At 41.2% G+C, this 13,473-nt stretch overlaps 2 protein-coding genes across 2 annotated transcripts in view; both read right to left on the minus strand.

Moving 5' to 3' along the window:
• Positions 1-11,038, minus strand: part of dnajb11 (DnaJ heat shock protein family (Hsp40) member B11) — a 42,955-nt gene extending 31,917 nt beyond the window's left edge. The window contains exons 1-4 of the mRNA XM_041201019.1: positions 10,845-11,038; positions 10,397-10,553; positions 3,730-3,827; positions 2,960-3,092 (exon numbers count right to left, since the gene is read on the minus strand). Of these exons, the coding sequence (XP_041056953.1) occupies positions 2,960-3,092; positions 3,730-3,827; positions 10,397-10,553; positions 10,845-10,909 (453 nt within the window). The 5' untranslated portion in view covers positions 10,910-11,038. The remainder of the gene's footprint in view (positions 1-2,959; positions 3,093-3,729; positions 3,828-10,396; positions 10,554-10,844) is intronic.
• hoatz (HOATZ cilia and flagella associated protein) lies at positions 5,377-7,001 on the minus strand. The gene is made up of 2 exons (XM_041201171.1): positions 6,962-7,001; positions 5,377-5,759 (listed from the first exon to the last, which is right to left on the minus strand). Exons 1-2 carry the CDS (start codon positions 6,999-7,001, stop codon positions 5,377-5,379), a joined length of 423 nt encoding a protein of 140 aa, XP_041057105.1.
• Positions 11,039-13,473: the final 2,435 nt, after the last annotated feature.

Consider the following 13,473-nt stretch of genomic DNA (forward strand, 5'->3'; position numbering starts at 1 on the left):
TTTCCTATCTTTTCTGAACATCTTGTATCCAGGAATATTTAATACCCAGTCCTGCCTTTCTTTGTGTCTGGTCTCTGTTATAGCCAGAACAAAGTTCCACATGGCAATCTGTGCCTGTAACTCACCAATCTTATTTCCCCACACTCACTGTTCACATACATGCACACTTACCTGGATTTTTACTTTATTACTATTAGAATAGTTGAAAAATTGAACCTTGTAACAGTTCTTTGATTACTGTAAAAGTCAGTGTATTTTGTGCCTTTCTGGCACAAAAACACAACAGGAAAAGTGGCCCAACCATGGTTAACAAGAGAAATTAGTATTAGATGCAAAGAGGACTCATATAAAGTTGCTAGAAAAAGTAGCAGCCTGAGGATTGGTAACAGTTTAGAATTCAGCAAAAGAGGACCAAGAGATTGATTATGAGGGAAAAGTAGAGCATGAGAACAAACTTGCAAGGAACATAAAAACGGACTGTAAAAGCTTCTATAAATATGTAAAAGACAAACGTAGGTCCCTTACAGTCTGAAAGGGAAGAATTTATAATAGAGTACAAGGAAATGGCAGAGCAATTAAATAACTATTTTAATTCTGTCTTCACGGAGGAAGGCACAAATAACTTCCCAGAAACGCGAAGGAATCAAGGGTCCAGTGAGAAGGAGAAATTGAAGGAAATTAGTATTACTAAAAAAACGTGGAGAAATTAATGGGACTGAAAGTCAATAAATCCCCAGGGTCTGATATGCTACATCCCAAGGTACTAAAGGAGGTGGCCATGGAAACAGTGGATGTGTTGGTTGTCATCTTTCAAAATTCTGTAGATTCTGGAACAGTCCTGGTAGATTCTGGAACAGTCCTGGTAGATTCTGGAACAGTCCTGGTAGATTCTGGAACAGTCCTGGTAGATTGGAGGGTGGCCAATGTAACCCCACTATTTAAAAAAAGGAGGAAGGGAGAAAATGGGAAACTACAGACCGGTTAGCCTAACATCAGTAGTAGGGAAAATGCTAGAGAGTTTTATAAAGGATGTGATAACAGAAAACATCAATGGGATTAGGCAAAGTCAACATGGATTTATGAAAGGGAAATCATGTTTGATAAACCTACTGGAGTTTTTCTGAGGACGTGACTAGCAGAATAGATAAGGGAGAACCAGTGAATGTGGTGTATTCGGATTCTCAGAAAGCTTTTGATAAAGTCCCACATAAGAGGTTAGTATGCAAAGTTAAAGCACATGGGATTGGGGGCAATATATTGGCATGGACTGAGAATTGGTTAGCAGACAGGAAACAGAGAGTAGGAATAAATGATTCTTTTTCAGAGTGGCAGGCAGTGACTAATGGGGTACCGCAGGAATTAGTGCTTGGGTTCCAGCTATTCACAACATATATCAATGAGGGAACCAAATGTAATATTTCCAAGTTTGCTGAGGACACAAAACTTGGTGGGAATGTGAGTGGTGAGGAGGATGTCAAAAGACTTCAAGGTGATTTAGATAAGTTCAGTGAGTGGGCAAATACATGATAGATGCAGTATAACGTAGATAAATGTGAAGTTATCAATTTCGGTAGGAAAAACAGAATGGCAGAGTATTATTTAAATGGTGATAGATTAGGAAATATTGGTGTACAAAGGGACCTGGGTGTCCTTGTATACCAATCACTGAAAGCAATCATGCAGGTGCAGCTAGCAGTTAAGGCGGCATGTGGCCTGTTGGCCTTCATTGCAAGGGGACTTGAGTACAGGAGCAGGGATGTCTTACTACATCTGTACAGGGCCTTGGTGAGACCACACCTGGTGTATTGTGTGCAGTTTTGATCTCCTTACCTAAGAAAGGATATACTTGCCATAGAGGGAGTGCAGCGAAGGCTCACCAGACTGATTTCTGAGATGGCAGGATTGTTGTATGAGGAGAGATTGGGTTGACTAGGCTTATATTCACTGGAGTTTAGAAGAATGAGAGTGGATCTCATTCAGACGTATAAAATTCTGACAGGGCTGGACAGACTGGATGTAGAGATGATGTTTCCTCTGGGTCAAGGGGTCACAGTCTCAGGATACAGGGTAGGCCATTTAGGACTCAGATGAGGAGAAATTTATTCACTCAAGAGGGTGGTGAACCTGTAGAATTCTCTACTACAGAAGGCTGTGGAGGCCATGTCACTGAATATATTTAAGGAGGAAATAGATAGATTTCTATATTCTAATGGCATCAAGGTGTTTGGGGAGAGAGTGGGAGTATGGCATTGAGCTGGAGGATCAGCCATGATCAAATTGATTGGCAGAGCAGGGTCAAAGGGACAAATGACCTATTCCTGCTTCTATTTTCTATGTTTCTATAAGTTGCACTGTACTTCAAGTTTTTAGAACCTGAAAGTGCAATTTTTACACCAATGAAAACACTTACATTTTTGGGAATATTTTTGTTTAAACATCAACAGTTTGGCTTTTAAAACCAACAGCACAAGCACTGCATAACCACACATGTACCATTAAACAGACACCTCAAATTTCATAACCCATTTTAAGTTAAATAGTGGAATATGCTAATTTTACAAAATGTAATCTCAAAGTCATAATATTTTGATGACTCTTTCCTTCAACTATGTTGACTTTTGCATTGCCAGTATTAGTAAGCCATTCAATTCCACTGTCATATTGCTCATTGATTTGTATAAACAGGAACTTGGGGGGAAAATAGAAAGTTGATCTTAATTCTATGAATCCTTTAAAAAAAAACCATTATTTATAAGTGTTCCTCTTCTAAACTAACAGTAAAGGTCGTGCACCTGATGGAACTTACGGGCAGCTAGTAGTGACCCAAAACATGTTGATAAATGGATCAGAACAGAGGTAATCAAGAAAAAAAACGGACTGAAAATTTCAACAGACATGTAGAGAACAGCTACACAAATTCAGTGATTACAAAATACCACATTCTTGTTTTAATACTTACTTCTACAAAATTTCCTGAATACACTTCTTCGAGTGTCACTTCAAGATCCACTACAATATCACTTCCTCTAGGAATGTTCCGGTCTTGATGTCGTGGACCTCCTCCAAACATAAAACCAAAATCTCCAAAGAAGCTACGTCAAAGATAAAATGATTTCATCAGACTAAGCAATATTTAAGAAATAGTGTGTTAAAACAAAGTCTCAGTAATCTCACTTTTAATTATTCAAGTTTATTTTTACATTTACAAACATTACAGCTTCCCCAGATAGATTATAGGTAAAGACATCATATCTGATCCACAAAGAACAAAGAGTTTCTAAGTTCAGTCCTTTGACCTTGCTAAATTAATTGATCCCTGCTAGGATGGTAGGGACAATGCAAACTGTTGCAGTGCTGTTAGATTAAGACAGTGAAGGGGCAAAATTACTAACAGTTCTCATTTCTGATGGCTACACAATGACCTCCAGTATAAAGATTAGTCTTGTGCTTTGTATCAGTCTTTAAACTGTGACAATTTAAAACTTGTTTCCATAGCAGGTGAAAATAACATCAATATTTCTTTGGAATCCAGAAAAGATTAAAGTTATCAGAGTAGAGTGTAGAATTGATCACAAACTTAGCACTAAAGTATTTTAAACCATGACATTAAGAATTTTCTTTTGAATTCATTCATGGAATGTGAGCATCGCTGGCTAGCCAGCATTTATTGCCCATCCATAACTGCCCTCGAGAAGGTGGTGGTGAGCTGCAAAGAAGAGCTGTACTTACTGTGAAAATATGTCATCATGGGAACCTTGACGACCTTCCTTTAAGCCCTCTTCACCATACATGTCATACTGTTTTCTCTTCTCTTCATCAGACAAAACCTATCAAAATACAATTCACAGTGATCATTAAATTGATTGTTTACTTCTCTACAGCTTGAGTGACTGACTCTCAAGTAGAACTTCAGAGGCACATTAATTCTAACTACAATTTCACAAAATGCTTTCTTCCAAAATAAACATCCCATTCAGCACTTTTAAAAAAAACTCATTCATGAGATGTGGGAGTTGTTGGTTAGTCCAGCATTTGTTGCCCATCCCTAATTGTCCTTGAGAAGGTGGTAATGAGCTGCCTTCTTGAACTATGCAGTCCATGTGGTGTAGGTACATCCACAATGCTGTTAGGGAGGGATGTTCTAGGATTTTGACCCAGCGGCAGTGAAGGAACAGCAATGTATTTCCAAATCAGGATAGAGAGTGGCTTGGAGGGGAACTTCCAGGTGTTGGTGTTCCCATGTATCTGCCGCTTTTGTCCTTCAAGGTGGTAGTGGTCGTGGGTTTGGAAGTTGCTGTCTAAGGAGGCTTGGTGAGTTCCTGCAGTGCATCTTGTAGATGGTGCACCCAGCTGCCACTGTACAGTGATGGAGGGAGTGAATGTTTGTGGATGGGGCACCAAACAAGCAGGCTGCTTTGTCCTGGATGGTATCAAGCTTCTTAAGTGTTATTGGAGCCTGCATTCATCCAGGCAAGTGGAGAGTATTTCATCACATTCCTGACTTTTGCCTTGTAGATGGTAGACAGACTTTGAAGGAGCTGAATTACTCACCATAGGGTTCCTTGCTTCGGATCTGCTCTTGTAGCCACAGTATTTATATGGCTAGTAAAGTTCAGTTTCTGGTCAATAGTAATGCCTCGGATGTTGATAGTGGGGGGCTCAGCAATGGTAATGCCATCGAATGTCATGGGGCGACGGTTAGATTCTCTCTTGTTGGAGATGATCATTGCCTAGCACTTGTGTGGCGCGAATGTTACATGCCACTTACGAGCCCAAGCCTGGATATTGTCCAGGTCTTGCTGCATTTGACATGGACTGCTTCAGTATCTGAGGAGTCACAAACTGTGCAATGTTCAGCACCATCAGTGAACATCCCCACTTTTCACCTTATGATGGAAGGAAGGTCATTGATGAAGCAGCTGAAGATAGTTGGATTTGGAACACTGCACGGAGGAACTCCTGCAGTGATATTCTGGAAATCAGATGATTGACCTCCAGCACCGACATCAATCTTCCTTTGTGGTAGGTATGACTCCAAAAAGCAGAGATTTTTCCCCGATTGCCACTGACTCTCATTTTGCTTGGGCTCCTTGATGCCACACTCGGTCAAATGATGTCAAGGGCAGTCACTCTTGCCTCATCTCTGTAGTTCAGCTCTTTTGTCCATGTTTGAACCAAGGCTGTAATGAGATCAGGAGCTAGATAGCACTGGTGGAATCCAAACTGAGCGTCAGTGAGCAGGTTTTTTTTTTTGGAAGGAAAATGCAGTATTTATTGAATACATGTAAAGTAGTTCATCCTCTCCTAGGCACCCCTTTGTCTCTAAAGGATTTGCTGAACATTCAGTCAAACTGCCTCAAAGCCTGGTAGGTCTCCTCAGCCTCGCTGCTGATCTCTGGGCATGCAGGCTTTCTGTATTCTTTCTTCCCTCTGTTTATTGATCAACTCCAAGATCTCTTCTCGTTTCTTTGCCTTCTCCAATAACCTTGCCTTTTCATCTGCTTTCAGCTGCACATGAGCTTCAATCAGGTGGTTTAGATTTGATATCTTCCTAGGTCGGCTGACAGTGACAACATTGAACCCAGCAGCGCTCTGGCCCCGGAGGTTGGGCAACCTCAGCCGCTGTTTGATGTCTCCGGACACCAGACAGGCCTCGAGTGACAGCTGCAGGGACAGGGAGCTCCAGAGTACTTTAGTGTAGGCCACATCCTCGGGCAAGGAACCGGCAAACATCGTGTAGGAGGATCCAGGCCTGGCTCCTCCTCAGCCATGGCTGTATCCCCAAGTAAACCTCCCAGGACTGGGGCAAGTGAGCAGGTTATTACTAAGCAAGTGTTGGCTTGATAGCACTGTTGATGACCCCTTCCATCACTTAACCAATGATTGAGTGTAGGCTGATGGAGGCAGTAATTGGCTGGGTTAGATTTGTCCTGCTTTTTGTGTACAGGACATCCCTGGGCAATTTTCCACATTACTGGGTGGATGCCAGTGTTGTAGCTGTACTGGAACAGCTTGGTTAGTGGCATGGCAAGTTCTGGAATACAAGTCTTCAGTACTAATGCTGGAATATTGTCAGGGCCCAAAGCCTTTGCAGTATTCAGTGCCTTCAGTTGTTTCTTGATTTCATGTGGAGTGAATCAAATTGGCAGAAGACTGGCATCTGTGATATTAGGGCCCTCAGGAGGAGGCCAAAATGGATCATCCACTCGGCACTTCTGACTGAAGACTGTTGCAAATGCTTCAGCCTTATCTTTGGCACTGATGTGTTGGGCTCACCCATTATTAAGGTTGAGGATATTTGTGGAGCCTCCTCCTCCAGTGAGTTGTTTAATTGTCCATCATTCACGACTAGATGTGACATGACTGCAGAGCTTGGATCTGATCCATTGATTGTGGAATAGCTTAGCTCTGACTCATTTGCTGCTTATGCTGTTTGGCATGCAAGTAGTCCTGTGTTGTAACTTCACCAGGTTGATACATCATCTTTAAGTATGCCTGGTGCTGCTCCTGGCAAGCCTTCCTGTACTCTTCATTGAACCAGGGTTGATCCCCTGGTTTAGTGTAGAGTGGGGGATATGCCAGGCCGTGAGGTTACAGATTGTGGTTGAGTTCAATTCTGCTGCTCCTGATGGCTCAAAGCGCCTCATGGATGCCTAGTCTTGAGTTGCCAGATCTGTTCGAAATCTATTCTATTTAGCACGGTGGTAGTGCCACACAACACAATGGAGGCTATCTTCAATGTGAAGACGGGACATAGTCTTCACAAGGACTGTGCAGTGGTCACTCCTACCAGTACTGTCGTGGACAGGTATATCTGCGGAAGGCAGGCTGGTGAGTATGAGGTCAAGTATATTTTTCCCCTCTTGTTGGTTCCCTCACCACCTGCCACAGACCCAGTCTAGCAGCTGTGTCCTTTAGGACTCCACCTGCTTAGTCTATAGTGGTGCTACCAAACCAATACCTGAATCCACAAAATCAAATTCTGAAAATATTTTAACCATGATCCCAGACCAAGTTTAGAGAAGCTAAACTGAAGATCTGCCTCTTTAACTCCAAATCAAGGTAGATGGGCTTGCATGCACCCTACTTATATGGCAGGATGCATTACATTAAATCAATCTTCAGAATTTTGTACTGTAATTGCATAAGTCTACGATTAAAAAGAAAGACTTGCACTTATATAGCATCTTTCACAACCATCGGACGTCTCAAAGCGCTTTACAATCAGTGAAGTACTTTTAAGTGCAGTCACTGTTGCAATGGAGGAAATGTGGCAGCCTATTTGCACATAGCAAAGCTCCCACAAACAGTAATGTGTTCATGACCAGATAATCTGATTTTTTGTGCGATGTTGATGAGCGGTGCTGAAAGAAGATTACAAATTCTTGTAGATGTATATTCAAACTGTGCTAACTTACTTTCTGTGGAAAAGGGAATTTCTGAACTCAAACACGTGCCATTTTAGGCTATAACCCACAATTGATTAAAGCCGAATTTTAGAAATCAACTCTGTGAAAGACCTTGCTTGGAGAACAAGATGATCAAAGTACTCTTTAACTGTACCAGAATGAGTCATTTATGACTGTGTGTAGCAAGAGGAAGAAAATACCTGAGAATTTTCTAGACTGCAACATCATTACAAATAGGATTGGTGAAGACTTTTCTTGTCAGTTCAATTCTGAGTTCTAAATTAAGGCTGGTACCTTCAAGTTAACATTCCATGTTTTAATTTGCTCATGCTTCTAATAAGCGCACAAAATATGGGTATTGGCCATTCTAGGTGGCCATCTTCCAAACTCAACTACCTCTGTTCCAGGCATTAATTAGTAAAGGCTCAGAGATGGTTGGTAGCACTGTATTGTGCATGCTTACTTTCAGCGAAGTTCAAGTTTTTGTTTGAATTTTCACCTCAAAAAGGTACTGTTGTGAAAGCACAAATTAAAACAAAAAAGTGAAAATGATCATTTTGAATAAGTGCAGGCATGAGTTCTCTGTTTCAGCACATGATGTGATTCATTTTGTTCTGATTAAAGGCAAAATGTACTCAGAAATTTGTATTTTACTAAAGCTAAGTTTCTTCACATACACTTTCTAAGGGAGGCTTGAAAGATGATTTGTTACATTATGTGCATACATATTAAAGACTGTTTCTCTGTGATGTGGTGGCTCTGAGATAACCTGGACAGAGAAGTCTGGAACAAAATCAGTGCAAGTGGCAGGCTGAGTAGCCCAATATCTAAACCAGGCAGATCCCAATATGATCAGGTTAATTTCAATATGAGTCACCACTGAAATCTGGAGGGGTAGGCTTGTCACTGGAGCTAAGATCCTTACCACCCAACTCCAGATAATCCTACAAACTGAGGGGGAGATGGTAGTGTTGTGGAAATTATCTAGTAATCCAGATGCCCAGGCTAATGCTCTGGGGACACAGGTTCAAATCCCACCACAGCTGGTAGAATTTAAATTCAGTTAATAGATTTGGAACATAAAGCTAGTCTCAGTAAAGGTGACCATTTTGTTCACAAATGTCCTTTAGGGAAGGAAGTCTGCCATCCTTACCTGGTCTGGCCTATATGTGACTTCAGATCCACAACAATGTGGTTGACCTTTAACTGCCCTCTGAAATGGCCTCACAAGCCATTCGGTTCAAGAGCAATTAAGGATGGGCAAAAATGCTGGCCCTGCCAGTGGTACCCACATCCCAGGAAAGAATTTTTTAAAAAGCCAATGCCCCAAAGAGTTGATTTGTCCTAGCTGGACAGACCGCAGGAAGCTTTATGAGATAGTTTAAAAAGAAAAAGCTGAAAATACTCAGTAGCTCAGGCTGAATCTCTGGAGAAACAAAAGTCAATCAGCACTTCCTCAGGACTGGAAGATATTACAGATAATCAATAAAAGAACAGAACAAGTATAAGAGGGCAAAAAGCAACAAAATATGAAAAGAACAGCCTATTGAAATAATTGGTTACAAAATAGCAGCTTATATTAATGGCAGGTGATATTAGCAGGAGATGAAAGCAAGCATGAGAGAAAGCAAAAAGACATACTATAAACAAAGTGTGAGAAAAACTAAAAGGGGTTGAGAGGAAGCATGAAAAACAGCAAGGTCAGGCAGGCTGCTGGGAGCTTACTGTGGAAAAAAATAGGACATTGACACTATGGATGAGAGGTATTCAAAATTGAGGAGTCTGGACAGAGTAGATAAGGAAAAACTGTTCCCATTGGTGGAAGAATCAAAAATCAGAGTGCACAGATCTAAGTTATTTGGCAAAAGAAGCATTGGCGACACAAGGAAAAACTTTTAGTTAGGATCTGGAGTGCACTGCCCGAGAGTGTGATAGAGGTAGAGTCAATGAAAGCTTTTGAATGGGAATTTGATTATCTGAAAAGGAAAAACTTGCAGGTCTATAGGGGAGAGGGCACTAAGTGAAAGCTCCTTCAGAGGGCCAGCAAACACGATAGGCCAAATGGCTCCTTTCTGTGCTGTGACATTCTGTGATTCTTGAAAGATGAGATGCTGTTCATCAAGCTTAATTTAAAGAAGAACTGAAGGCTAAAGACAGGAAGTCAAACTGGCTCAGAGAATTGAAATGGCAAAAAACTGGGAGCTCATGACTGCACCTGCAGACAAAGCATAGGTCCTTCAGCAAAGCAGTTTTCTAATCGGTGTTTGGTTTCCCTGATATAGAAAAGATCCAACTATGGTCAACGAATACAAAACTTCATTAGTTGTAAGGAGTACTGGGACATCCAGAGGTCATACAAGGTCACCTTGCACCTAAATGCAAGTTCTTTCTTAAATTAGAGGAAGTTCATGTAAATTGTTGTTTCACAGAGGGGTGTTTGAGACTCTCAGCAGGAGGTGGAAGGGCAGATTTGCATCTTCTAAGCTTACCAGTGTTCTTAACTGGTGAACCACATACCTTTAACCAGTTAAACTCCAGCACACACTTGGGGACCCTAAATTATTAAAAGCACTGTGAATTTACTACCACGCAGAAATACATCTCAAACTTATAAAGTGAACACGTTCTAGAAAATATGTTACGAAACAAGATACTATTTAACAGTTATATTGTTAAACCGTTTAAACATTGAACTAAAAGTATCAGAGACCTGCAAAAAATGGAATTACAACAATATGAAAGTTGAGAATCTTACAACAGCTGCTCCAGCAGTCTGTTGAATTATAGTGAGCGACCTTTCACCTCCTCACCAGTAGCCAATGAGCTGAAGCCACACAGTCTCCCTGATTTGTCATCATCACAACTCAGAACTAAAAAAGTGACTATGAGACTTCACATGGAAAGGCCGAAGGTACCTAACCCTCACCACACAAGTCATTGCATTTACTCCCATCACCCCCACACACACTACATGCCCTGCTCCGTACCTCATAAGCAGCCCCCAAATCCTGGAACTTATCCTGCGCTGCCGGATCGTCCGGGTTTCTGTCAGGGTGCAGCTGCAGCGCCAGTTTACGATAAGCCTTTTTGATATCCTTCACCGAAGCGCTTTTAGAAACCCCCAGGATCTTGTAGAAATCCCGTCTGTGCTCACACAAAAAATATAACAGATATAAATAAAATATACACAATTCAACTAACACTTTACAACACAACACCCTCATATACTAAAGTGGAGCACTGCACGGGCCAGGGTGATCCTTGCAATATTTTTGTTTAAAGATAACTGAACAAGTTCCCACCCGGTGGTTAAACTAGGGTTGTCTAACGCGTCAATAACCTCGATATTCATTCTCATTAGGGGTGTTGGTGGGGAAAGCAGCATGAACCTGAGCTGGAGATGTACCTATGCTCTCCCCTCCCCGGGCCACTCACCCTGTCAGCACCTCCCCGCTCAGGCACAGCAGCACAATACAGACAGAACGCACGCTCGCCGCCATGCTGCCCACTTTCCTCCTTCCTTTTTTGTTTCTCCGCTGCCCAAGTTACTCGCTGCGAGCTGGTGAGCGGCAACTACCAGCAGAGGCACGTCAACAGCATCGCCGCTTCCTCATGCCTGACGCTTTCACAAGGGGAGGAGCCCAGGCCTTTTACTCTGGCTGGTTGGCTTCTGATTCGTTTCTACATGCACCAGTACACGGTTGCAAGAACATGGGTTTTGTAAAGGAAAAGGAGAGGGGGGAGTTTTTGTGTGTGTGTGTGTTCAGGAAATTAGATTGGTGCATGGATTTTTAATAAGCCAAAAGTGGAACGAAAAATACCAAGGCGGAATATTTCATTTATAGTTTCCTTAGTAGTAAAATGTTTTTATTTTTATTGTTATTTTATGTTGTTACACATTGAATCAGGAAAAAAAAATCGCTAAATTATGTAATAACAATGGAACTAAAGCGGATGAAGAGTGTTCAAAATGGTAAAATATAAGTTTATGCTTAACTTAATTCGAATTGCTAGCTGATTCGTTATTAATCCAGGAAGTATTAAAAGCTTCTTCCCGGAAAATATAAAATTTTGAGGGATAACTGAAGAAATATTTGAAGGTGAATAAGATACTAACTAACGTGTAACTACGGGAAGAGATTGGGGATGGAGGCGTTCGTTTTGGATTACCCTCCTTCTACTTGGTTCAGGGCTGAAGATGGCTTGCTTCCACTCTGGTTCTTTGGATTTATTAGCCATCCCAAAACCCAATGTGCAATATGCAGGTTCTGCTACATGTGGAGCAGGTAGTGTTTGAAGGGTTGGATAGATAGGTTATTTGGAGGATTGTACAGTCTCTCTGGTGCCTTGACTTTGCCTCTGCATGTTCCCAAAGAAGTCTCTTGATCTGTTTGGTGCCTTCCTGAATGTGTCTTCCCTGGATCTCCCATGGATTGACAGCTATGTTTGACCTCTTCACGGATGCTTTGAGGATATTCCTAAAACATTTTCACTGTCCTCCTGGGAGCCTCCTGCTGCAACCATGTTCCAAGTAGAGTCATTGCATCAGGAGTCTGCTGTCAGGCGTTCGAACGACACATCCTATTCAGTGGAGCTGGTTTTGAGTGATTAGCACCTCGATGCTGAGCAAGTTGGCTTGGGAGATGACATAGACTTGCTGGTCACCTTCTGTGCTGTACACTTATGGTTCTAAGTATATATAAAAAAAATCTCATCTCATCTATTGTTTGAGGTTTGCTATTGCCATATATTTATCACACTCGATAACAATCTCCCTAAATTCAGCTTCTGCACCTCTCCTTCACCTTCAAAAACATCTAACATTGGTTCTCTCCCCAATTTTTTTGTTACTACAACTTTGTGAAATATCTTGGGAGAATTTACTGCTTTAAAGGTCTGATATAAATGTAAGTTGTTGTAGCTTACCAAATGAATTTTGTTTTTATGTAAACACATTCAAATACACCATTAGATTTGTAAACAAAATAATAGCTCTAAATTGATCCACAGTCCTTCTTGCCCTTAGGCTTGTAATCAGAATCAATTCAGAGCAATAAGACAGATGATCTGGTCATTATTACGTTGCTGTTTGTGGGAGCTTGTTGTGTGCAAATTGGCTGTCACATTCCCTACATTACAGCAGTCGCTATACTTCAGAGGGTGCTTGTTTGGGATGTCCTGAGGTCATGAAATGTGTTATAGAAATGGAAGTCTTTCTTTACAGTAGTCCAACTAATAATTCAGTGTTGTTACAGGAATAATTATGTTTAAATTGTGAATATTGATGATGTCACCACATTGGGATCATTCGTTGAGGAATGAGAGGTGATCTTACTAAAACATATAAGATCCTGAAGGGACTTGATGGGGTAAATACCAGAAAGAAGTTTCCACTTGTGGGGGAGACTAGAACCAGGGGACATGGTTTAAGAGTAAGAGGTCTCCCTTTTAAGACGGATGTGAGAAATTTTTCTCTTAGAGGTTATTAGTATATGGAATCCTGTTCCCCGGAAATCAGTGGCGGTTGGGTCATTGAATTTATTTAAGGCAGAGTTAGATAGATTTTTGATAGTTAAGAGAGTCAAGGGTTATGGGGACAGACAGGAAAGTGGAGTTGAGACCACAACCAGATCAGCCATGATCTTATTGAATGGCAGTGCAGGCTTGAAGGGCCTCTTGACCTACCCCTTTTCCTAAGTCCTATGTTCCTATCAGGGAGATCATCTGACTATTGCAAAATTATGAGAAAATGCTAGATATATTTAGCTGTTCAATCAGACATCATCTGTAAAAAGAAAAGAAAGGCATGCATTTGTATAGAGCTTTTCACAACCACTAGACATCGCAAGGCATCTTACAGCCAATGAAGTACTTTTGAAGTGTAGTCTCTGTTATAATGTAGGAAACACAACAGTCAATTTGCACTCAGCAAACTACCACAAATAGCAATGGGCTAATGACCAAATAATTTGTTTACTTGTTCTGTTGATTGAAGGATAAATATCAGCCAGGACACCTGGGATAACTCCCTTGCTTTTCTTCAAAATAGTGCAATGGGATGTTT

Source organism: Carcharodon carcharias, chromosome 12 (assembly GCF_017639515.1).
Source record: "Carcharodon carcharias isolate sCarCar2 chromosome 12, sCarCar2.pri, whole genome shotgun sequence".
NCBI classification, from domain to species: Eukaryota; Metazoa; Chordata; class Chondrichthyes; order Lamniformes; family Lamnidae; genus Carcharodon; species Carcharodon carcharias.

What these genes read in the sequence shown, in the direction of transcription:
- hoatz (XM_041201171.1), bottom strand. Translation starts at nt 7,001, where the DNA reads ATGGTTAAAATATTTTCAGAATTTGATTTTGTGGATTCAG. An exon ending in ATTTGATTTTGTGGATTCAG is followed by an intron (nt 5,760 to 6,961) that starts GTATTGGTTTGG and finishes ATGGCTGAGGAG; the next exon opens with GAGCCAGGCCTGGATCCTCC.